General features: G+C 45.9%; 1 protein-coding gene across 1 annotated transcript in view; it reads left to right on the top strand.

Annotated features, from left to right (window-relative positions):
- The window catches only part of LOC116357763 (sterile alpha motif domain-containing protein 10-like), a 156,565-nt gene that overhangs the window by 83,885 nt on the left and 45,079 nt on the right, over nt 1-27,601 (top strand). The window contains exon 3 of the mRNA XM_031806348.1: nt 20,218-20,386. Coding sequence (XP_031662208.1) covers nt 20,218-20,386 — 169 coding nt within the window. The remainder of the gene's footprint in view (nt 1-20,217; nt 20,387-27,601) is intronic.

Below are 27,601 nucleotides of genomic sequence, written 5' to 3' on the forward strand. Positions count from 1 at the left end.
TTTCAGGCTTTTATTTTAAAAAATGAGCGAGAAAGATAACATCGCGTCATTGCCTTTCCCTCTCCTACTGAAAAAGACAGTTGCGGTTGATATATTATTGATTATATATTTTAAAAACAACCTGAGGATTGATTATAAAAAACGTTTGACATGTTTCTGTGGACATTTTCGGATACTGTTTGGATTTTGTCTGCGTTGTCGTGACCGCTCTTTCCTGTGGATTTCTGAACATAACGTGACAAACAAAATGAGGTATTTTGGATATAAAAATAATCTTTATGGAACAAAAGGAACATTTATTGTGTAACTGGGAGTCTCGTGAGTGAAAACGTCCGAAGGTCATCAAAGGTAAACGATTAATTTGATTGCTTTTCTGATTTTTGTGACCAAGCTACTTGATGCTAGGTGTTCATAATATGTTGTAGAGCGATCGATAAACATCACCAACCAAGATCAATACACCGTGTCCACTTCTACATTCTGTCTGCTGACAACATATCATTGGGTTTCATTTGAGGGAACTAACTGCCAATGAGAGTGAGAGAGAGAGAGGGCAGAATGAGAGAGAGCAGAACACTCCACCCCAGACCTTGACCATATCCTTAACATCACAGCAGAACAGACAAATGGAGAACCCCAAGCCCAGGGGATCGAACACCCTCTGAGCACCCCCCTGTCAGCTGCCCTGATAGCCCTCCTGACAACCCCAGCACGCCCTAGACCTTCTGTCTGAGGACCAACTAGGTTCACCTAGCCACATAATAATTCACATAGGCACACACAACCTGAGAGCACAGCAGGAAAGGGTGGCCACAGCACTCAAGGGAGTGATTAAAAAAAGCTTCTTCTACTTTCCCCACCGTACAGCGTGGCTATCTCCACCCTTCTACCGTACAGCGTGGCTATCTCCACCCTGCTACCATACAGCGTGTAAATGCAAGTATTTACCATGACTGTGCCTCAAAATCAAATGTTTACCTGGCCCACGGCTCCACCCTGGACTTGATTAGCCTTTACGACCAGGTCCACCTATACAAGGCAGCAGTGCCAACCTTCTCCCGGACCCTAAAGGACATCGCCCTCAACCGCAGCCCCAACACCTCACACTGGAGCAACAGATCAATAGACACCACGCCCAGACCAGTGAGACACTATTCCGGCAGGACCCAATTCGAGAGGACTTGCATCCAGACCACAGCACCACCAGACAAGTCCACACCAATCCACCCCAACCAATCAACACCCCCCCCCCAAGTCAACCATGCCCACAACCCATTTAGGCCCCCGTGATTCAGACCTATGCCCCTCCTGCCCACCCCATGCCCCCCACTCCTGCAAACAGGGCCTCAAGATGAAAGTCACACATATGCCCAGGCAGTGAATAGGCTAACAGGCCCAACCCCCACTCTTACACTAGACCAAGCCAATGGCATGTACCTGATGTTCAGCAGGCTCTGCTCACACTTACTGGTCTGAGGCCAAACCACACGGCTGACAACATTATGGACACTTTATGGAACACAAAGCCTTCACTATCTCATCCTGGAATATCCAAGGTCTGAGGTCATCTGCCTTTGGCCTAAAGAGCAGGAACTTGGACATCATCAAAGAAATCAGAAATACAGACTTTGTCATCCTACAAGAAACATGGATTATAGGATATGGACCCACTGGTTGCCCTCTAGATTACAGAGAGCTGGTAGTCCCATCACTAAACTACCAGGTGTGGACCCGGGAAGGGACTCAGGGGTTATGCTAATATGGTACAGAGCAGACCTAACTCACTCTATTAAATTAATCAAAACAGGAACATTTTACATTTGGCTAGAAATTCAAAAGGAAATTCAGAAGGAAACAGAGAAACATGTCCTCCTGTGTGCTACCTATATAGAACTAGAATCCCCACACTCCATCCTGGAGGGGGAGATCAACCATTTCCAGGCCCAGGGACATGTATTAGTCTGTGGCGACCTAAATGCCAGAACTGGACAAGAACCTGACACCCTCAGCACACAGGGGGACAAACACCTGCCTGGAGGTGACAGCATTCCCTCCCCCATATGTCCCCCTAGACACAACTACGACAACTTAACAAAAAAAACGGATCACAACTCCTGCAGCTCTGTCGTATGCTGGGTATGTACATAGTCAATGGTAGGCTTTGGAGGGGACTCCTATGGTAGGTACACCTATAGCTCATCTCTTGTCAGTAGTACTGTAGACTACATTATCACTGACCTCAACCCAGAGTCTCTCAGAGCGTTCACAGTCAGCCCACTGACACCCCTATCAGACCACAGCAAAATCACAGTCTACTAGAACAGAGAAATATTCAGTCACGAGGCATCAATGCCAAAGGAACTGAATAATATTAAGAAATGATATAGATGGAAAGAAAGTAGTGTAAAACCTAACAAAAAAACAATTAGTCAACAACAAATGCAATCCCTTCTACACAACTTCCTGGACAAAACGTTTCACTCAAATAGGGAAGGTGTAAACTTGACAGTAATAAACCTAAACAGTATATTTTATCTTTCAGCTTCCCTATCAAATCAAAACATTTCAAACAAAAATCAGAAGAAAATGAACAACAATGACAAATGGTTTGATGAAGAATGCAAAAATCCAAACAAAAAAAAGAGACCTAGAAAATCTGAGCCTATTGTGAATCACCAAACATTTTTATTTATTTAATCAAGTCAGTTAAGAACACATTCTTATTTACAATGACAGCTGTGCAACAGATTTTTACTTTGTCAGCTTGGGGATTCGATCCATCAACCTTACGTTAACTGGCCCGATGCTCTAACCACTATGCCGCCCAAACAATACAGAAATACACTATGCAAAAAATCAGTTCAATGTAATGGAAGAATCCATACACTCTAACCACTCCTGGGAAAATTGGAAAACACTAAACAATCAACAACACAAAGAGTTATCTATCCAAAATGGAGATGTATGGGTAAACCACTTCTCCAATCATTTTGGCCCTATAACAAAGAACAAATAGCAAAAAAATATACATGATCAAATACAAATCTTAGAATCAACTATTAAAGACTACCAGAACCCACTGGATTCTCCAATTACATCGAATGAACTACAGGACAAAATACAAACCCTCCAACCCCAAAAAGGCATTTGGTGTTGCTGGTATCCTCAATGAAATGATAAAATATGCAGATCACAAATTCCAATTGGCTATTCTTAAACTCTTTCACATCATCCTTAGCTCTGGCACCTTCCCCAATATTTGGAACCAAGGACTGATCACCTCAATCCACAAAAGTGGAGACAAATTTGACCCCAATAACTACCGTGGGATATACGTCAACAGCAACCTTGGGAAAATCCTCTGCAATATCATTAACAGCAGACTAGTTCAATTCCTCAGTGAAAACATTGTACTAAGCAAATGGAAAATTGTCTTTTTACCAAATTACCGTACGACAGACCACGTATTCCCACTGCACACCCAAGCTTTTGACTCAATTTGGCACTAGGGTCTGCTATACAAATTGATGGAAAGTGATGTTAGGGGAAAAACATACAACATTATAAATCCATGTACACAAACAACAAATGTGTGGTTAAAATTAAAATTTCCAAAAACATAAACATTTCTTTCCACAGGGCCGTGGGTTGAGACAGGGATGCAGCTTAAGCCCCACCCTCTTCAACATATATATCAACGAATTAGCGAGGGCACTAGAACCGTTTGCAGCACCCGGCCTCACCCTACTAGGATCTGAAGTCGAATGTCTACTGTTTGCTGATGATCTGGTACTTCTGTCACCAACCAAGGAGGAACTACAGCAGCACCTAGATCTTCTGATCTTCTTTTAGACTTGGCGCTCGGGTACCGCTTGCCATGCGGTAGCAGAGAGAAGAGTTCATGACTAGGGTGGCTGGAGTCTTTGACCATTTTTAAGGCCTTCCTCTGACACCGCCTGGTATAGAGGTCCTGGATGACAGGAAGCTTGGCTCCAGTGAAGTACTGGACCGTTCTCACTACACTCTCTAGTGCCTTGCGGTCGGAGGCCAAGCAGTTTCCATAACAGGCAGTGATGCAACCAGTCACGATGCTCTCGATGGTGCAGGTTTAGAACCTTTTCAGGATCTGAGGATCCATAACAAATCTTTGCAGTCTCCTGAGGGGGAATAGGTTTTGTTGAGCCCTCTTCAAGACTGTCTTGGTGTGCTTGGATCATGTTAGTTTGTTAGTGATGTGGACACCAAGGAACTTGAAGCTCTCAGCCAGCTCCACTGTAGCCCCGTTGATGAGAATGAGGGTGGGGTGTGCTCGGTCCTCTTTTTCCTGTAGTCCACAATCGTCTCCTTTGTCTTTATCACGTTGAGGGAGAGGTTGTTGTCCTTGCACCACACGGCCAGGTCTCTGACTTCCTCCCTATAGGCTGTCTCATTGTTGTCGGTGATCAGGCCTACCACTGTTGGGTCATCGGCAAACTTAATGATGGTGTTGGAGTCGTGCCTGGCCGTGATCATAGAGTGAACAGGGAGTACAGGAGATGACTGAGCACGCACCCCTGAGGGGCTCCTGTGTTGAGGATCAGCGTGGTGGATGTGTTGTTACCTACCCTTACCAACTGGGTGCGGCCCGTCAGGATGTCCAGGATCCAGTTGCAGAGGGAGGTGTTTAGTCCCATGGTCCTTAGTTTATTGATGAGCTTTGAGGGCACTATGGTGTTGAACGCCCAGCTCTAGTCATTGAATAGAATTCTCACATATCCTACCGTTCAAAAGTTTGTAGTCATTTGGAAATGTCCTTGTTTTTGAAAGAAAAGCACATTTTTGTCTATTAAAATAACATCAAATTGATCAGAAATACAGTGTAGACATGGTTAATGTTGTAAATGACTACTGCAGCTGGAAAATACCAATGTTTTTATGGAATATCTACATTGGCATACAGAGGCCCATTATCAGCAACCATCACTCCTGTGTTCCAATGGCACGTTGTGTTAAATCCGTTTATGAGGTTATCATTTTAAAAGTCTAATTGCTCATTAGAAAACCCTTTTGCAATTATGTTAGCACAGCTGAAAACTTTTGTTCTTATTTAAAGAAGCAATAAAACTGCCCTTCTTTAGACTAGTTGAGTATCTGGAGCATCAGCATTTGTGGGTTCGATTACAGGCTCAAAATGGCCAGAAACAAGCACTTTCTTCTGAAACTCGTTATTCTGTTCTTGTTCTGAGAAATGAAGGCTATTCCATGCGAGAAATTGCCAAGAAACTGAAGATATCGTACAACGCTGTGTACTACTCCCTTCATAAAACTGCGTAAACTGGCTCTAACCAGAATAGAAAGAGTTGTCGGAGGCCCAGGTGCACAACTGATTAAGAGGACAAAGTACATTAGAGTGTCTAGTTTGAGAAACAGACGCCTCACAAGTCCTCAACTGGCAGCTTCATTAAATAGTACCCGCAAAACACCAGTCTCAACGTCAACAGCGAAGAGGCAACTCCAGGATGCTGGCCTTCTAGGCATAGTTTCAAAGAAAAAGCCATATCTCAGACTGGCCAATAAAAATATAAGATTAAGATGGGCAAAAGAACACAGACACTGGAAATAGGAACTCTGCCTAGAAAGCCAGCATCCCGGATGTTGACTTGTTTAAGGGTCTTAGTCACATCGGCTGCAGAGAGCGTGATCACGCAGTCTTCCCGGAACAGCTGGTGCTCTCATGCATGTTTCAGTGTTATTTGCCTCGAAGCAATCACAGTAATTTAGCTCGTCTGGTAGGCTTGTGTCACTGGGCAGCTCTCGGCTGGGCTTCCCTTTGTAGTCTGTAATGGTTTGCAAGCCCTGCCACATCCGACGAGCATCAGAGCCAGTGTAGTACGATTCAATCTTAGTCCTGTATTGACGCTTTGCCTGTTTGATGGTTCGTCGGAGGCCATTATAAGTGTAGCCCCTACCTGGGCTCGAAACAGGGACCCTCTGCACACATCAACAACTGACACCCACAAGCATCATTACCCATCGCTCCACGGCCCTTGCAGAGCAGGGGGAACAAGTACTTCAAGGTCTCAGAGTGAGTGACGTCGCCAATTGAAACGCTATTAGCGTACCTCCCCCTAACTAGCTAGCCATTTCACATCGGTTACACTCACCCCCCTATCCTTTTCTGCAGCAACCAGTGATCCGGGTCAACAGCATCAATGTAACAGTTTGGCTTCCGTCCCTCTCCTCACCCCGAACCAGGGACCCTCTGCACACATCGACAACAGCCAACCTCGAAGCATCGTTACCCATCACTCCACAAAAGCTGCGGCCCTTGCAGAGCAAGGGGAAGAACTACTTCAAGGTCTCAGAGCGAGTGACGTCACCGATTGAAACGCTATTAGCGCACATCCCACTAACTAGCTAACCATTTCACATCGGTTACATAAGCTTCCGGGTTAGAGTCCAGCTCTTTGAATGCGGCAGCTCTAGCCTTTAGCTCAGTGCAGATGTTGCTTGTAGTCCATGGCTTCTGTTTGGAATATATACGTACGGTCACTTTGGGGACAACGTCATCAATGCACTTGTTCTTGAAGCCAATAACTGATGTGGTGTACTCCTCAATGCCATCAGAGGAATCCCAAAATGTATTCTAGTCTGTGCTAGCAAAACAGTCCTGGAGCTTAGCATCTGCTTCATCTAACCACTTTTTTACTGATCAATCACTGGTGTTTCGTGCTTTAATTTTTGCTAATAATCAGCAGGATTATGGTCAGATTTGCCAAATGAAGGGCGAGGGAGAGCTTTGTACGCGTCTCTGTGTGTGGAGTAAAGGTGGTCCAGAGTTTTTTTCCCTCTGGTTGCACATTTAACATGCAGATACAAATTTGGAAAGATCAATTTAAGTCCCCGGCTACGAGGAGCGTCGCCTCTGGGTGAGTGTTTTCCTGTTTTCTTATGGCGGAATACAGCTCATTGAGTGTGATCTTAGTGCCAGCCTCAGTCTGTGGAGGTATGTAGACAGCTACGAAAAATACAGATAAACTCTCTTGGTAGATAGTGTGGTCTACAGCTTATCATGAGATACTCTACCTCAGGCGAGCAAAACCTCTTGACTTCCTTCGATATCGTGCACCAGCTTTTATTTACAAAAATACATAGTCCGCCGCCCCTTGTCTTACCAGACGCCGCTGTTCTGCCCTTCCGGTATAGCGTATAACCAGCCAGCTGTTGATAGTGTCGTCGTTCTGCCATGACTCCGTGAAGCATAAGATATAAGACATTCCAATTAGGATCTGGCAAAAATATTTGAATCAGTTATAGAACCCATTGACCTTCATGGTTGTGCTGTCTGGGGTCTGCTCACCAACCAATAATTCACAAAATGGGACCAACACCCAATTGAGACTCTGCATGCAGAATTCTGAAAATATAATCAGTGTACGTAAAACACCAAATAATGCATGCAGAGCAGAATTAGGCCGATACCCACTAATTATCAAAATCCAGAAAAGAGCCGTTAAATTCTATAACCACCTAAAAGGAAGCGATTCCCAAACAATCCATAACAAAGCCATCACCTACAGAGAGATGAACCTGGAGAAGAGTCCCCTAAGCAAGCTGGTCCTGGGGCTCTGTTCACAAACACAAACACACCCTACAGAGCCCCAGGACAACAGCACAATTAGACCCAACCAAATCATGAGAAAACAAAAAGATAATTACTTGACACATTGGAAAGAATTAACAAAAAAACAGAGCAAACTAGAATGCTATTTGGCCCTACACAGAGAGTACACAGCGGCGGAATACCTGACCACTGTGACTGACACAAAATTAAGGAAAGCTTTGACTATGTACAGACTCAGTGAGCATAGCCTTGCTATTGAGAAAGGCCGCCGTAGGCAGACATGGCTCTCAAGAGAAGGCAGGCTATGTGCTCACTGCCCACAAAATGAGGTGGAAACTGAGCTGCACTTCCTAACCTCCTGCCCAATGTATGACCATATTAGAGAGACATATTTCCCTCAGATTACACAGATCCACAAAGAATTCGAAAACATCCAATTTTGAAAACTCCCATATCTACTGGGTGAAATTCCACACTGTGCCATCACAGCAGCAAGATTTGTGACCTGTTGCCACGAGAAAAGGGCAACCAGTGAAGAACAAACACCATTGTAAATACAACCCATATTTATGCTTATTTATTTTATCTTGTGTCCTTTAACCATTTGTACATTGTTAAAACACTGTATATATATAATATGACATTTGTAATGTCTTTATTGTTTTGAAACTTCTGTATGTGTAATGTTTACTGTTCATTTTTATTGTTTATTTCACTTTATATATTAACTTTATATTTTATCTACCTCACTTAATTTGGCAATGTTAACGCATGTTTCCCATGCCAATAAAGCCCTTGAATTGAAATGAATTGAGAGAGGAGAGAAGAGAGAAGGTCAAAGATGAGGGTAGGCAAAGGGAAGGGAGTGAGTGTGAAGAGAGTGAAAGAAGAAGAGCAACACAGTGATAGACAGAGGCGAAAGGGCAAGAGATGGGTTGCAGAGGGAGGAGGGGAATTGGGAGAGAGTGGTAACAGTGTTAAGAAAGCTGTGACTGCTGTCTACCCTGCTTCTGCTTAGTAACACTCACACATACACACACACACACCTCCAGGGCTTTCCTCTGCTAATTGGCTGAGCCCTTTTGATAAATGAGGGTGGGATGTGTGTGTGTGTCAGGGGGCAGGGGAGTGTGTCTGAGGTGCAGAGGCCGCGGGACTAGCAGGCTCTAGGGAGGAGGCTGAATGTCTTATTGGTGGACGTGGAAGGAGCCCTGGAATCCTCTGAGTCTGCTCCACTGATTCAGCGCCACTGGAGGACAGAGGACACACACAGAAAGACGTGCAGTGGCAAAGACACACTTTCTCCTTCTCTCACACATACACCAGATAATCAGACAGACCGCTAGAAACTCAGAACTCAAGGTCGAGCTGCTGAGAGGAAAGGAGAGGAAATGAGAAGTGAGGGAAAAAGGTGGATGGAAGGGATATGGAGGGGAGAAAGAGAGGGATGACGAGATGGAGGGAGGGGGAGAAGACAAGGAGAGTATAGAGAGAGTCAGAGGAGAGGGAGAGTAATGGACTTGATGGGGAGTAGAGGAGGTGAAAGACATTAGAGAACAACAGTAGAATGAAAGGCAGGAAGGAGAGGTGGTTGAAGGAGAGGAACAGGGGAATGAATATAGTCCAGAGAGAGAAGAGTGAGGACAGGAGAGAAAGAAGGGAATAGACATGAATACAGGAATGAATCAAAGAGACAAGGGGAACAAGGGAACACATCTAGGAAAAGAAACAGGCATGGCAAAAGAGGGTGAGATGACAAAGAATGAGTAAAGATTACACATTAACATTCCATTAGTATTATACAATGGCTTGACATTATCTTTAATTTAAGACAATCATCCACAGAAGCATCTCTCTTTCACCCACCTGTCACCTACACTCCCTCTCTGACCTCTAGGTCATCAGGCTGTACACCTGTCACATATACTCCCTCTCTGACCTCTAGGTCATCAGGCTGATGATTATCCTACATACCTTTCACCTATACTCCCTCTCTGACCTCTAGGTCATCAGGCTGCTGATTATCCTGTACACCTGTCACCTATACTCCCTCTCTGACCTCTAGGTCATCAGGCTGCTGATTATCCTACACACCTTTCACCTATACTCCCTCTCTGACCTCTAGGTCATCAGGCTGCTGATTATCCTGTACACCTGTCACCTATACTCCCTCTCTGACCTCTAGGTCATCAGGCTGTACACCTGTCACCTATACTCCCTCTCTGACCTCTAGGTCATCAGGCTGTACACCTGTCACCTATACTCCCTCTCTGACCTCTAGGTCATCATGCTGCTGATTATCCTGTACACCTGTCACCTATACTCCCTCTCTGACCTCTAGGTCATCATGCTGCTGATTATCCTGTACACCTGTCACCTATACTCCCTCTCTGACCTTTAGGTCATCAGGCTGCTGATTATCCTGTACACCTGTCACCTATACTCCCTCTCTGACCTCTAGGTCATCAGGCTGCTGATTATCCTGTACACCTGTCACCTATACTCCCTCTCTGACCTCTAGGTCATCAGGCTGTACACCTGTCACCTATACTCCCTCTCTGACCTCTAGGTCATCAGGCTGCTGATTATCCTACACACCTGTCACCTATACTCCCTCTCTGACCTCTAGGTCATCAGGCTGCTGATTATCCTACACATCTGTCACCTATACTCCCTCTCTGACCTCTAGATCATCATGCTGCTGATTATCCTGTACACCTGTCACCTATACTCCCTCTCTGACCTCTAGGTCATCATGCTGCTGATTATCCTGTACACCTGTCACCTACACTCCCTCTCTGACCTCTAGGTCATCAGGCTGTACACCTGTCACCTACACTCCCTCTCTGACCTCTAGGTCATCATGCTGCTGATTATCCTGTACACCTGTCACCTATACTCCCTCTCTGACCTCTAGGTCATCATGCTGCTGATTATCCTGTACACCTGTCACCTACACTCCCTCTCTGACCTCTAGGTCATCATGCTGCTGATTATCCTGTACACCTGTCACCTATACTCCCTCTCTGACCTCTAGGTCATCAGGCTGCTGATTATCCTGTACACCTGTCACCTATACTCCCTCTCTGACCTCTAGGTCATCATGCTGCTGATTATCCTGTACACCTGTCACCTATACTCCCTCTCTGACCTCTAGGTCATCAGGCTGCTGATTATCCTGTACACCTGTCACCTATACTCCCTCTCTGACCTCTAGGTCATCAGGCTGCTGATTATCCTGTACACCTGTCACCTATACTCCCTCTCTGACCTCTAGGTCATCAGGCTGCTGATTATCCTGTACACCTGTCACCTATACTCCCTCTCTGACCTCTAGGTCATCAGGCTGCTGATTATCCTGCACGCCTGTCACCATCATGCACCAGCGTCTTTTGACACTCCATGACCTCCTTGATTATCTTCCCTATATCTGTCACTCCCCTCGGTTCTTTCCTCAGGTGATATTGACTGTTTCATGTTGGTGCGTTTGTTTCGTGTTTATTTATTAAAACACTCACTCCCTGTACTTGCTTCCCGACTCTCAGCACAGTCATTACACCAGCGCTTCCCCTCTCTATCCTCTGACTGGGATAATCAGTCAAAGATGGCTTTTACATGGTTGAGATCCCACCCATTCACACACACCTCCCCCTCCTCTCTTTCTGGTGTAATGAATGAGAGGCTCTGTGGTTTTAGAAGTAGGTATCTAGGATTTAAGGGTGAGTTTTTACAGCACAGAGCTGGCCAAGGGGAGACACAGCTTCATGAATGGCTATAAACCCAGAGTAGGAAAGGAAGGAGAGAGACAGGCAGAGAGACAAAAGATACGAGAGGAGATAAAGCCTGATGGATGGTCGTGGAATGAGAGGAGTGGAGAGAAGATCAGGAGGATACTGGACAGCATAGGGCTGGTGTGGTACACAGTGAAGGCTTATCCTGGATGCACCTGAAACACACAGTGTGTGTGTGTGTGTGTGTGTACATGCAATTAACATCCCATCATGCTAAGGGTCATGTATAAAATGCTGGGCAGGCCATTATTTTAGCCATTATTTTGGCTACCATGGCTCTGCCCACATAGGATGACAATGGCCCCATCCACAGGGCACGAGTTGTCACTGAATGGTTGGATGAGCATGAAAATTATGTAAACCATACGCCACGGTCGTCTCAATCACCAGATCTCAAACCAATGGAACACTTATGGGAGATTCTGAGCAACACCTGAGACAGTGTTTTCCACCACCATCAACAAAACACCAAATGATGGGATTTATTGTGGAAGAATGGAGTCACCTCCCTCCAATAGAGTTCCAGACACTTGTAGAATCCATGCCAAGATACATTGAAGATGTTCTGGTGGCTCATGGTGGCCCAACGCCCCACTAAGACACTTGCAGAATCTATGCCAAGGATCGTTGAAGCGGTTCTGTTGGCAAAACGCCCTACTAAGACACTTGCAGAATCTATGCCAAGGCGCATTGAAGCGGTTCTGGTGGCTCGTGGTGGCCCAATGCCCTACTAAGATACTTGTAGAATCTATGCCAAGGTGGATTGAAGCTGTTCTGGCTCGTGGTGGCCCAACGCCCTACTAAGGCACTTGTAGAATCTATGCCAAGGTGCATTGAAGCGGTTCTGGTGGCTCGTGGTGGCACAACGCCCTACTAAGGCACTTGTAGAATCTATGCCAAGGTGGATTGAAGCTGTTCTGGCTCGTGGTGGCCCAACGCCCTACTAAGACACCTGTAGAATCTATGCAAAGGTGGATTGAAGCTGTTCTGGCTCGTGGTGGCCCAACGCCCTACTAAGATAATAAAGATTCTATGCCAAGGCGCATTGAAGCTGTTCTGGCTCGTGGTGGCCCAACGCCTTACTAAGATACTTGTAGATTCTATGCCCAGGTGCATTGAAGCTGTTCTGGTGGCACAACGCCCTACTAAGATACTCGTAGATTCTATGCCAAGGCACATTGAAGCTGTTCTGGTGGCACAACGCCCGACTAAGATACTCGTAGATTCTATGCCAAGGCGCATTGAAGCTGTTCTGGTGGCACAACGCCCGACTAAGATACTCGTAGATTCTATGCCAAGGTGCATTGAAGCGGTTCTGGTGGCTCGTGGTGGCCCAACGCCCTACTAAGATACTCGTAGATTCTATGCCAAGGTGGATTGAAGCTGTTCTGGCTCATGGTGGCACAACGCCCTACTAAGATACTCGTAGATTCTATGCCAAGGTGCATTGAAGCTGTTCTGGTGGCACAACGCCCTACTAAGATACTCGTAGATTCTATGCCAAGGTGCATTGAAGCTGTTCTGGTGGCACAACGCCCGACTAAGATACTCGTAGATTCTATGCCAAGGTGCATTGAAGCGGTTCTGGTGGCTCATGGTGGCCCAACGCCCTACTAAAACACTTGTAGAATCTATGCCAAGGTAAATTGAAGCGGTTCTGGTGGCTCGTGGTGGCCCAACGCCCTACTAAGACACTTGTAGAATCTATGCCAAGGTGCATTGAAGCAGTTCTGGTGGCTCGTGGTGACCCAACGCCCTACTAAGATAATCGTAGATTCTATGCCAAGGCGCATTGAAGCTGTTCTGGCTCGTGGTGGCCCAACGCCCTACTAAGATACTTGTAGATTCTATGCCCAGGTGCATTGAAGCTGTTCTGGTGGCCCAACGCCCTACTAAGATACTCGTAGATTCTATGCCAAGGTGGATTGAAGCTGTTCTGGCTCATGGTGGCACAACGCCCTACTAAGATACTCGTAGATTCTATGCCAAGGCACATTGAAGCTGTTCTGGTGGCTCGTGGTGGCCCAACGCCCTACTAAGATACTCGTAGATTCTATGCCAAGGCGCATTGAAGCTGTTCTGGTGGCACAACGCCCGACTAAGATACTCGTAGATTCTATGCCAAGGTGCATTGAAGCGGTTCTGGTGGCTCGTGGTGGCCCAACGCCCTACTAAGATACTCGTAGATTCTATGCCAAGGTGGATTGAAGCTGTTCTGGCTCATGGTGGCACAACGCCCGACTAAGATACTCGTAGACTCTATGCCAAGGTGCATTGAAGCGGTTCTGGTGGCTCGTGGTGGCCCAACGCCCTACTAAGACACTTGTAGAATCTATGCCAAGGTGCATTGAAGCAGTTCTGGTGGCTCGTGGTGACCCAACGCCCTACTAAGATAATCGTAGATTATATGCCAAGGCGCATTGAAGCTGTTCTGGCTCGTGGTGGCCCAACGCCCTACTAAGATACTTGTAGATTCTATGCCCAGGTGCATTGAAGCTGTTCTGGTGGCCCAACGCCCTACTAAGATACTCGTAGATTCTATGCCAAGGTGGATTGAAGCTGTTCTGGCTCATGGTGGCACAACGCCCTACTAAGATACTCGTAGATTCTATGCCAAGGCACATTGAAGCTGTTCTGGTGGCTCGTGGTGGCCCAACGCCCTACTAAGATACTCGTAGATTCTATGCCAAGGCACATTGAAGCTGTTCTGGTGGCACAACGCCCGACTAAGATACTCGTAGATTCTATGCCAAGGTGCATTGAAGCGGTTCTGGTGGCTCGTGGTGGCCCAACGCCCTACTAAGATACTCGTAGATTCTATGCCAAGGTGCATTGAAGCTGTTCTGGTGGCACAACGCCCGACTAAGATACTCGTAGATTCTATGCCAAGGCGCATTGAAGCTGTTCTGGTGGCACAACGCCCGACTAAGATACTCGTAGATTCTATGCCAAGGTGCATTGAAGCGGTTCTGGTGGCTCGTGGTGGCCCAACGCCCTACTAAGATAATCGTAGATTCTATGCCAAGGTGGATTGAAGCTGTTCTGGCTCATGGTGGCACAACGCCCTACTAAGATACTCGTAGATTCTATGCCAAGGTGCATTGAAGCTGTTCTGGTGGCACAACGCCCTACTAAGATACTCGTAGATTCTATGCCAAGGTGCATTGAAGCTGTTCTGGTGGCACAACGCCCGACTAAGATACTCGTAGATTCTATGCCAAGGTGCATTGAAGCGGTTCTGGTGGCTCATGGTGGCCCAACGCCCTACTAAAACACTTGTAGAATCTATGCCAAGGTAAATTGAAGCGGTTCTGGTGGCTCGTGGTGGCCCAACGCCCTACTAAGACACTTGTAGAATCTATGCCAAGGTGCATTGAAGCAGTTCTGGTGGCTCGTGGTGACCCAACGCCCTACTAAGATAATCGTAGATTCTATGCCAAGGCGCATTGAAGCTGTTCTGGCTCGTGGTGGCCCAACGCCCTACTAAGATACTTGTAGATTCTATGCCCAGGTGCATTGAAGCTGTTCTGGTGGCCCAACGCCCTACTAAGATACTCGTAGATTCTATGCCAAGGTGGATTGAAGCTGTTCTGGCTCATGGTGGCACAACGCCCTACTAAGATACTCGTAGATTCTATGCCAAGGCACATTGAAGCTGTTCTGGTGGCTCGTGGTGGCCCAACGCCCTACTAAGATACTCGTAGATTCTATGCCAAGGCGCATTGAAGCTGTTCTGGTGGCACAACGCCCGACTAAGATACTCGTAGATTCTATGCCAAGGTGCATTGAAGCGGTTCTGGTGGCTCGTGGTGGCCCAACGCCCTACTAAGATACTCGTAGATTCTATGCCAAGGTGGATTGAAGCTGTTCTGGCTCATGGTGGCACAACGCCCGACTAAGATACTCGTAGACTCTATGCCAAGGTGCATTGAAGCAGTTCTGGTGGCTCGTGGTGGCCCAACGCCGTACTAAGATACTCGTAGATTCTATGCCAAGGTGGATTGAAGCTGTTCTGGCTCATGGTGGCACAACGCCCTACTAAGATACTCGTAGATTCTATGCCAAGGTGCATTGAAGCTGTTCTGGTGGCTCGTGGTGGCCCAACGCCCTACTAAGACACTCGTAGATTCTATGCCAAGGTGGATTGAAGCTGTTCTGGCTCATGGTGGCACAACGCCCTACTAAGATACTCGTAGAATCTATGCCAAGGTGCATTGAAGCTGTTCTGGCTCGTGGTGGCACAACGCCCTACTAAGATACTCGTAGATTCTATGCCAAGGCGCATTGAAGCTGTTCTGGCTCGTGGTGGCACAACGCCCTACTAAGATACTCGTAGATTCTATGCCAAGGTGCATTGAAGCGGTTCTGGTGGCTCGTGGTGGCACAACGCACTACTAAGATACTTGTAGAATCTATGCCAAGGTGCATTGATGCTGTTCTGGCTCCTGGTGGCACAACGCCCTACTAAGACACTTGTAGAATCCATGCCAAGGTGCATTGAAGCAGTTCTGGCTTGTGGTGGCCCAACGCCCTACTAAGATACTTGTAGAATCTATGCCAAGGCGCATTGAAGCTGTTCTGGCTCGTGTTGGCCCAAAGCCCTTCTAAGACACTTGTAGAATCTATTCCAAGGTGCATTGAAGTGGTTCTGGTGGCTCGTGGTGGCCCAAAGCCCTACTAAGATACTTGTAGATTCTATGCCCAGGTGCATTGAAGCTGTTCTGGTGGCACAACGCCCTACTAAGATACTCGTAGATTCTATGCCAAGGCGCATTGAAGCTGTTCTGGTGGCACAACGCCCTACTAAGATACTCGTAGATTCTATGCCAAGGCGCATTGAAGCTGTTCTGGTGGCACAACGCCCGACTAAGATACTCGTAGATTCTATGCCAAGGTGCATTGAAGTGGTTCTGGTGGCTCGTGGTGGCCCAACGCCCTACTAAGATACTCGTAGATTCTATGCCATGGTGGATTGAAGCTGTTCTGGCTCATGGTGGCACAACGCCCTACTAAGATACTCGTAGATTCTATGCCAAGGTGCATTGAAGCTGTTCTGGTGGCTCGTGGTGGCCCAACGCCCTACTAAGACACTTGTAGAATCTATGCCAAGGTGCATTGAAGCTGTTCTGGCTCGTGGTGGCCCAACGCCCTACTAAGATACTCGTAGATTCTATGCCAAGGTGCATTGAAGCGGTTCTGGTGGCTCGTGGTGGCACAACGCACTACTAAGATACTTGTAGAATCTATTCCAAGGTGCGTTGAAGCTGTTCTGGCTCCTGGTGGCACAACGCCCTACTAAGACACTTGTAGAATCTATTCCAAGGCGCATTGAAGCTGTTCTGGCTCGTGGTGGCCCAAAGCCCTACTAAGACACTTGTAGAATCCATGCCAAGGTGCATTGAAGCGGTTCTGGCTTGTGGTGGCCCAACGCCCTACTAAGATACTTGTAGAATCTATGCCAAGGCGCATTGAAGCTGTTCTGGCTCGTGGTGGCCCAAAGCCCTACTAAGATACTTGTAGAATCTATGCCAAGGCACATTGAAGCTGTTCTGGTTCGTGGTGGCCCAAAGCCCTACTAAGATACTTGTAGAATCTATGCCAAGGTGCATTGAAGTGGTTCTTTTGGCTCGTGGTGGCCCAAAGCCCTACTAAGATACATGTAGATTCTATGCCAAGGCGCATTGAAACTGTTCTGGTGGCTCGTGGTGGCCCAACGCCCTACTAAGACACTTGTAGAATCTATGCCAAGGTGCATTGAAGCTGTTCTGGCTCGTGGTGGCACAACCTCCTACTAAGATACTCGTAGATTCTATGCCAAGGTGCATTGAAGCGGTTCTGGTGGCTCGTGGTGGCACAACGCACTACTGAGATACTTGTAGAATCTATGCCAAGGTGCATTGAAGCTGTTCTGGCTCCTGGTGGCACAACGCCCTACTAAGACACTTGTAGAATCCATGCCAAGGTGCATTGAAGCGGTTCTGGCTTGTGGTGGCCCAAAGCCCTACTAAGACACTTGTAGAATCTATGCCAAGGTGCATTGAAGTGGTTCTGGTGGCTCGTGGTGGCCCGAAGCCCTATTAAGATACTTGTAGATTCTATGCCCAGGTGCATTGAAGCTGTTCTGGTGGCACAACGCCCTACTAAGATAGTCGTAGATTCTATGCCAAGGCGCATTGAAGCTGTTCTGGTGGCACAACGCCCTACTAAGATACTCGTAGATTCTATGCCAAGTCGCATTGAAGCTGTTCTGGTGGCACAACGCCCGACTAAGATAATCGTAGATTCTATGCCAAGGTGCATTGAAGTGGTTCTGGTGGCTCGTGGTGGCCCAACGCCCTACTAAGATACTCGTAGATTCTATGCCATGGTGGATTGAAGCTGTTCTGGCTCATGGTGGCCCAACGCCCTACTAAGATACTAATAGATTCTATGCCAAGGTGCATTGAAGCGGTTCTGGTGGCTCGTGGTGGCACAACGCACTACTAAGATACTTGTAGAATCTATTCCAAGGTGCGTTGAAGCTGTTCTGGCTCCTGGTGGCACAATGCCCTACTAAGATACTTGTAGAATCTATGCCAAGGAGCATTGAAGCTGTTCTGGTGGCTCGTGGTGGCCCAACGCCCTACTAAGATACTTGTCGAATTTATGCCAAGATGCATTGAAGCTGTTCTGGATCGTGGTGGCCCAACGCCCTACTGAGATACTTGTAGAATCTATGCCAAGGTGCATTAAAGCTGTTCTGGCTCGTGGTGGCCCAACACCCTACTAAGATACTTGTAGAATCTATGCCAAGATGCATTGAAGCTGTTCTGGATCGTGGTGGCCCAACGCCCTACTGAGATACTTGTAGAATCTATGCCAAGGTGCATTGAAGCTGTTCTGGCTCGTGGTGGCCCAAAGCCCTACTAAGATACTTGTAGAATCTATGTCAAGGTGCATTGAAGCGGTTCTGGTGGCTCGTGGTGGCACAACGCCCTACTAAGATACTTGTAGAATCTATGCCAAGGTGCATTGAAGCGGTTCTGGTGGCTCGTGGTGGCACAACGCCCTACTAAGATACTTGTAGAATCTATGCCAAGGTGCATTGAAACTGTTCTGGCTCGTGGTGGCACAACGCCCTACTAAGATACTTGTAGAATCTATGCCAAGGTGCATTGAAGCTGTTCTGGCTCGTGGTGGCCCAACACCCTACTAAGATACTTGTAGAATCTATGCCAAGGTGCATTGAAACTGTTCTGGCTCGTGGTGGCACAACGCCCTACTAAGATACTTGTAGAATCTATGCCAAGGTGCATTGAAGTGGTTCTGGTGGCTCGTGGTGGCCCAACGCCCTACTAAGACACTTGTAGAATCTATGCTAAGGTGCATTGAAGCGGTTCTGGTAGCTCGTGATGACCGAACGCCCTACTAAGACACTTGTAGAATCTATGCCAAGATGCATTGAAACTGTTCTGGCTCGTGGTGGCACAACGCCCTACTAAGATACTTGTAGAATCTATGCCAAGGTGCATTGAAACTGTTCTGGCTCGTGATCGCACAACGCCCTACTAAGATACTTGTAGAATCTATGCCAAGGTGCATTGAAACTGTTCTGGCTCGTGATGGCACAACGCCCTACTAAGATACTTGTAGAATCTATGCCAAGGTGCATTGAAGCGGTTCTGGTGGCTCGTGGTGGCACAAAGCCCTACTAAGATACTTGTAGAATCTATGCCAAGGTGCATTGAAACTGTTCTGGCTCGTGGTGGCACAACGCCCTACTAAGATACTTGTAGAATCTATGCCAAGGTGCATTGAAACTGTTCTTGCTCGTGGTGGCACAACGCCCTACTAAGATACTTGTAGAATCTATGCCAAGGTGCATTGAAACTGTTCTGGCTCGTGATGGCACAACGCCCTACTAAGATACTTGTAGAATCTATGCCAAGGTGCATTGAAACTGTTCTGGCTCGTGATGGCACAACGCCCTACTAAGATACTTGTAGAATCTATGCCAAGATGCATTGAAGCGGTTCTGGTGGCTCGTGGTGGCACAACGCCCTACTAAGATACTTGTAGAATCTATGCCAAGGTGCATTGAAACTGTTCTGGCTCGTGGTGGCACAACGCCCTACTAAGACACTTTATGTTGGTGTTTCCTTTATTTTGGCCCGTTGTTTGCCATATCAAATTGAGTGATGGTGGAGAACCTTTTAAAAACTCTGTTTGTGTGGCTTATTTTATGGAATTAAAGGATGTTAGCCGATTGCCTTGCTTCAACCACTGGGCCAATCACAGGCTGGATTAATAGGAGGCATGTATGAATGTAATCCATCAGAGAGATGCTGGCTCTGGTCTGACCTTATTAACGGTCACTGACCTTATGAATGGACATATTCAACCCTGTAATTATGCCAGCTGAATAAAGGACGAGCAATGTGTGTGTGTGTGTGTGTGTGCGCATGTACGTGCATGTGTGAGAGTGTTACAAAGCAGAAGCAGGGTCGACAGCAATGTCACAGCTATCTCAACAGTGTTAAGACGGGGGAAGAGGTGACAGACACTGTCATATCTCACACAGCAGGGCCCACAGCCATCACACTGCTGGGAGCACTAAGGCAGCTGACCTGGAAGAGTCAAAGATAATACAAAGGACACACACTCTGTCACCAGAAATAATGTTCACAATCACTCAGTCACAACACAGAGGACATTCACACAACAAAACATCATATCATAAAAAAGGTTATGCTTCCTTCCATTGTCTCACACAATGTAAACATATACTGTACACACACACACACACACACACACACAGTAACCCCCATACTCTGTGTGTTTCAGCTGCATCCAGGAGAAGCCTTCACTGTGTACCACACCAGCCCTACGCTGTCCAGTCTGTCCAAACCAGTGGTGCTGTGGACCCAACAGGACGTCTGCAAGTGGCTAAAGAAACACTGTCCACACAACTACCTAACCTATGTAGAAACCTTCTCCCACCACGCTATCACAGGTAATGTGTGGCCTTCTCCCACTATATACTATCACAGGTAATGTGTGGCCTTCTCCCACTATATACTATCACAGGTAATGTGTGGCCTTCTCCCACTATATACTATCACAGGTAATGTGTGGCCTTCTCCCACTATATACTATCACAGGTAATGTGTGGACCCCTCCCACTATATACTATCACAGGTAATGTGTGGCCTTCTCCCACCATATACTATCACAGGTAATGTGTGACCTTCTCCCACCATATACTATCACAGGTAATGTGTGACCTTCTCCCACTATATACTATCACAGGTAATGTATGGCCTTCTCCCACCATATACTATCACAGGTAATGTGTGACCTTCTCCCACCATATACTATCACAGGTAATGTGTGACCTTCTCCCACCATATACTATCACAGGTAATGTGTGACCTTCTCCCACTATATACTATCACAGGTAATGTATGGCCTTCTCCCACCATATACTATCACAGGTAATGTGTGACCTTCTCCCACCATATACTATCACAGGTAATGTGTGGACCCCTCCCACCATATACTATCACAGGTAATGTGTGGCCTTCTCCCACCATATACTATCACAGGTAATGTGTGACCTTCTCCCACCATATACTATCACAGGTAATGTGTGGCCTTCTCCCACCATATACTATCACAGGTAATGTGTGACCTTCTCCCACCATATACTATCACAGGTAATGTGTGGCCTTCTCCCACCATATACTATCACAGGTAATGTGTGGCCGTCTCCCACCATATACTATCACAGGTAATGTGTGGCCTTCTCCCACTATATACTATCACAGGTAATGTGTGGACCCCTCCCGCCATATACTATCACAGGTAATGTGTGACCTTCTCCCAGCATATACTATCACAGGTAATGTGTGGCCTTCTCCCACCATACACTATCACAGGTAATGTGTGACCTTCTCCCACCATATACTATCACAGGTAATGTGTGGTCCCCTCCCACCATATACTATCACAGGTAATGTGTGGCCTTCTCCCACCATATACTATCACAGGTAATGTGTGGTCCCCTCCCACCATATACTATCACAGGTAATGTGTGGCCTTCTCCCACCATATACTATCACAGGTAATGTGTGGCCTTCTCCCACCATATACTATCACAGGTAATGTGTGGCCTTCTCCCACTATATACTATCACAGGTAATGTGTGGTCCCCTCCCACCATATACTATCACAGGTAATGTGTGGCCTTCTCCCACCATATACTATCACAGGTCATGTGTGGCCTTCTCCCACCATATACTATCACAGGTAATGTGTGGTCCCCTCCCACCATATACTATCACAGGTAATGTGTGGCCTTCTCCCACCATATACTATCACAGGTAATGTGTGGCCTTCTCCCACCATATACTATCACAGGTAGTGTGTGTTCTTCTCCCACCATATACTATCACAGGTAATGTGTGACCTTCTCCCACCATATACTATCACAGGTAATGTGTGGCCTTCTCCCACCATATACCATAACATGTAATGTGTGGACCCCTCCCACCATATACTATCACAGGTAGTGTGTGTTCTTCTCCCACCATATACTATCACAGGTAATGTGTGACCTTCTCCCACCATATACTATCACAGGTAATGTGTGGCCTTCTCCCACCATATACTATCACAGGTAATGTGTGGCCTTCTCCCACCATATACTATCACAGGTAATGTGTGGCCTTCTCCCACCATATACTATCACAGGTAATGTGTGACCTTCTCCCACCATATACTATCACAGGTAATGTGTGACCTTCTCCCACCACGCTTTCACAGGAATGTGTGGGACCAGTTCATGCAGGGCTCTGAAAAGGCTTATCCTGAGAAAACAAATCCCCAGAAGTTGTATAGTTCTGTTTAGTTCTGGTTCCATAGCTTAGCTTTTCAACTGTCGGATTTAGGAAGCGGGTTACAGTCTCTCACTAGCAGATGTAAAGACCATTCATGGGAGGTGAGCTAGAAAGTGGGTTATAGGAAGCGGGTTACAGTCTCTCACTAGCAGATGTAAAGACCATTCATGGGAGGTGAGCTAGAAAGTGGGTTATAGGAAGCGGGTTACAGTCTCTCACTAGGAGATGTAAAGACCATTCATGCGATGTGAGCTAAGAAAGAAGGAACGTTGCGTTTTTGGGAAACAAAGGGAAGGCTATGTACACTTGAAGTCGGAAGTTTACAATCACTAAGGTTGGAGTCATTAAAACTTGTTTTCAACCACTCCACACATTTCTTGTTAAAGTTTCGGCATTACGGTTAGGACATTTACTTTGTGCATGACACAAGTACTTTTTCCAACAATTGTTTACAGACAGATTATTTCACTTATACTTCACTGTATCACAATTCCAGTGGGTCAGAAGTTTACATACACTAAGTTGACTGTGCCTTTAAACAGCTTGGAAAATTCCAAAAAATTATGTCATGGATTTAGAAGCTTCTGATAGGCTAATTGACATAATTTGTTGCAAACCGTAGTCTGGCTTTAGGCGGGAGACTCTGGCAGCTCCGGACAGGCGGGAGCACCTGGAGGGAGGAGATGGAGAGACAGCCTGGTGCGTGGGGCTGCCACCGGAGGCCTGGTGCATAGTGGAGGCACCAGATACACAGGGCCGTGGAGGCGCACTGGCGGTCTCGAGGACAGAGCTGGCCCTACTCGTACTCCGCCTCGGTACCGTGCGCATCACCCCATAGCACGGGGCCTGACCAGTCCCATGCTCACCCCGGTAGCACGGGGAGTTGGCTCAGGTCTGCTTCCTGACTCTGCCACACTCCCCGTGTGCCCCCCCAAAAAAATGTTTTAGGGGCTGCCTCTCGGGCTTGCTTGCCAGCCTTGTTCCCACATACCGCTGGTTCCTCTCTCCTGCTGCCTCTGCTCTCCTAGCTGCCTCCACCTGTTCCCATGGAAGGCGATCCCTTCCCACCAGGATCTCCTCCCATGTGTAGACTCCCTTGCCGTCCAGAACTTTATTTAAAAATGACGCTGACAAAACGAAGAACAAAAAAACAACCGTGAAGCTTTGGGCTATGTGCCCTGAACAACTACAAAGTTATCTTCCCACAAAACAGGAGGGAGGAAAGGGTACCTAAGTATAGTTCTCAATCAGAGACAACGATAGACAGATGTCCCTGATTGAGAACCATACCAGGCCAAGACATAGAAATACAAAACATAGAAAAAAGGACATAGAATGCCCACCCTAGTCACACCCTGGCCTAACCAAAATAGAGAATAAAAATACTCTTTATGGCCAGGGCGTGACAATCTTGTGGGAGCAAAACTCAGGACTATGATTACATTTCCATTATTAGCAGCATCTAGGCTGTCCACTTTGAAGAGCCTAGATGCTGCTAATAATGGAAATGTAATCATAGTCATGAGTTTTGCTCCCACAAGATGAACGTACTTTGGTGCGAAAAAAATAATGTCATGGATTTAGAAGCTTCTGATAGGCTAATTGACATAATTTGAGTCATTTGGAGGTGTACCTGTGGATGTATTTCAAGGCCTACCTTCAAACTCAATGCCTCTTTGCTTGACATCATGGAAAACCAAAAGAAATCATCCAAGACCTCAGAGAAAAAATTGTAGACCTCCACAAGTCTGGTTCATCCTTGGGAGAAATTTCCAAATGCCCGAAGGTACCAAGTTCATCTTTACAAACAATAGTACGCAAGTATAAAAACATGGGACCACACAGCCATCATACCACTCAGAAAGGAGACACGTTCTGTCTCCTAGAGATTGTGGTGGAATATTGACTCAGAAATATTACTAGAACTTGTGATTTCAAAATAGACTTTAATACAAAGTAGCAAAGCCGAGCCCCTCCATGGAAAGTCTTTATTATGAACGTAACTGTCACGCCCTGGCCTTAGTTATATTTGTTTTCTTTATTATTTTGGTTAGGTCAGGGTGTGACGAGGGGGATTTTACTGTATTGACTGGTCTAGGGTTTTTTGTATGTTTATGGGGCTGTTTCCTTTCTAGGTAGTTTGTATGTCTATGGTTGCCTAGATTGGTTCTCAATTAGAGGCAGCTGTCTATCGTTGTCTCTGATTGGGAACCATATTTAGGCAGCCATATTCTGTGGGTACTTTGTGGGTGGTTGTCTTCTGTCTTTGTGTCTATGCACCAGATAGGACTGTTTCGGTTGTGTCACATTTGTTGTTTTGTATTTTGTAGTGTTCACGTTTATTGTCCTTATTAAACTTGTTGAACACTAACCACGCTGCATTTTGGTCCTCCTCTCCTTCAACGGAAGAAAACCGTTACAGTAACAGAGCCGAGCCCCTCCATGGAAAAAAATGAATTCTCATATTACAGAGTCCTGCCTTTATAGGATTCTGTCTTTGCATAACGTATAGAGTCCCCTCCCTCTATATGAAAATAGCTCCCTTAACCTTTCTCCATCACTATCTTTCCATCTCAGTTCTTGCTTGTTTACGCCCACATCTGACAGCTGTATAGGTTATAATGGTAGCAGGGCCCTAGTCCTATATGTTCCATTCCTAAAATAGCCATTCTGTCTAAGCTCCTCAAAGTGGACAGCCTAGATGCTGCTAATAATGGAAATGTAATCATAGTCATAAGTTTTGCTCCCACAAGATGAATGTACTTTGGTGCGAAAAATGTAAATCAATCCCACAACAACAGCAAAGGACCTTGTGAAGATGCTGGAGGAAACAGGTACAAAAGTATCTATATCCACAAGTCCTATATCGACATAACCTGAAAGGCCGCTCAGCAAGAAAGAAGCCACTGCTCCAAAACCGCCATAAAAAAAGCCAGACTACGGTTTGCAACTGCACATGGGGACAAAGATCGTACTATTTGGAGAAATATCCTCTGGTCTGATGAACCAATAGTAGAACTGTTTGGCCATAATGACCATCGTTATGTTTGGAGGAAAAAGGGGGAGATTGCAAGCCGAAGAACACAATCCCAAACGTGAAGCACGGGGGTGGCAGCATCATATTGTGGGGGTGCTTTGCTGCAGGAGGGGCTGGTGCACAAAATAGATGGCATCATGTGTGAGGAAAAGTATGTGGATATATTGAAGCAACATCTCAAGACATCAGTCAGGAAGTTAAAGCTTGGTCGCAAATGGGTCTTCCAAATGGACGCTGACCCCAAGCATACTTCCAAAGTTGTTGCAAAATGGCTTAAGGACAACAAAGTCAAGGTATGGAGTGGCCATCACAAAGCCCTGACCTCAATTCCAAAGAAAGATTGTGGGCAGAACTGAAAAAGCGTGTGTGAGCAAGGAGGCCTACAAGGAGGCCTACCTGACTCAGTTACACCAGCTCTGTCAGGAGGAATGGGCCAAAATTCACGAAACATTTGACCCAAGTTTGACTCATGCAGCCAAACATACCCTTGTAAAACTGACTATCCTACCAATCCTCGACTTCGGTGATGTAATTTACAAAATAGTCTCCAACACTCTGCTCAGCAAATTGGATTCAGTCTATCACAGTGCCATCCGTTTTATAACCAAAGCCCCATATATTACCCACCACTGCGACCTGTATGATCTCGTTGGCTGGCCCTCATTACAAATCACTCTCCACCCCACTGGCTCCAGGTCATCTATAAGTCTTTGCTAGGTAAAGCCCCGCCTTATCTCAGCTCACTGGTCACGATAGCAACACCCACCCATAGCACCCACTCCAGAAGGTATATTGCACTGGTCATCCCCAAAGCCAAAACTTCCTTTGGCCTCCTTTCCTTCCAGTTCTCTGCTGCCAATGACTGGAACGAATTGCAAAAATCTTATATCTCCCTCTCTAATTTTAAGCATCTGCTGTCAGAGCAGCTTACCGATCACTGTACCTGCACAGCGCCTATCTTTAAATAGCACACCCAACTACCTCATCCCCATATTATTACTTACCCTCTTGCTCTTTTGCACCCTAGTATCTCTAACTCTGTGTTGTTGTTTGTGTCACACTGCTTTGCTTTATCTTGTCCAGGTCGCAGTTGTAAATGAGAACGTGTTCTCAACTGGCATACCTGGTTAAATAAAGGTGAAATAAATAAAAATATTTGTTTAACAATTTAACAACTTTAACAATTTAAAGGCAATGCTACCAAATACTAATTGAGTGTATGTAAACTTCTGACCAACTGGGAATGTGAAGAAATAAATAAAAGCTTAAATAAATAATTATCTCTGCTATTATTCTGACATTTCCCATTCTTAAAATAAAGTGGTGATCCTAACTGACCTAAGACAGGGAATATTTACTAGGATGAAATGTCAGGAATTGTGAAAAACTGAGTTTAAATGTATTTGGCTACATTGTATGTCAACTTCCAACTTCAGCTGTAGATATGCATAAAAAATCAGCTGTTTCTAGCTATAATAGTCATTTACAACATGAACAATGTATGTTTTTCTGATCAATTTGATGTTATTTTAATGGACAAAAAAACATGCTTTTCTTTCAAAAACAAGGACATTTCTATGTGACCCCAAACTTTTGAACGGTAGTGTATATGCAGGTCTCAGCCACTACCCTGAGAGCACTTGATTCAGTATATTGTGTCAAATGCTATTTTATCTCTGTTCTTTTTTAATCAGGTCGGTAAATAAATATCAATTACAGTCCCATTTCCATTTGCTTTTAACAGTACCAAGAATTAGAACAGGTCATGGTTGAAATAGTTTTAGTCACTCAGTTCCGTGGTCCTGGAATTCTCTCCTGAACATTTAAAAATGTGATGATCTAGTTTCGTTGGTGGAGTTTTAACACTTGATCGATGTAAATATCATAGAAGAGTGTAATTGTCTTTAGCACAGCTGTTTTTAGTATTTAGTTTTTGTTACGTTATGTGTAATTGTTGTACTGTACGTTAGTCTATAGTTAGTCTATAGTTTTGTTTAATATTGTGTTAGTTTATGTCTGAAACGGTGTTCCTCCTGCTGCTATTGGAGCAGGTCTCTCTTGAAAAAGAGATGTTATTTCAATGAGAAAAACCTTGTTAAATAAAGGTTAAAAATTAAATAAAAAACAAATGAAGCTGGTTGAGAGAATGCAAAGAGTGTGGAAAGCTGTTCCGGTCAGCCTCAGAGAACAACATTGACATATACACTGACTCTGTGAGTGAGTTTATAAGGAAGTGCATTAGAGATGTTGTACCCACTGTGACTATTAAAACCTACCCTAACCAGAAACCGTG

Source organism: Oncorhynchus kisutch, linkage group LG27 (genome assembly GCF_002021735.2).
Source record: "Oncorhynchus kisutch isolate 150728-3 linkage group LG27, Okis_V2, whole genome shotgun sequence".
Classification (NCBI taxonomy): Eukaryota; Metazoa; Chordata; class Actinopteri; order Salmoniformes; family Salmonidae; genus Oncorhynchus; species Oncorhynchus kisutch.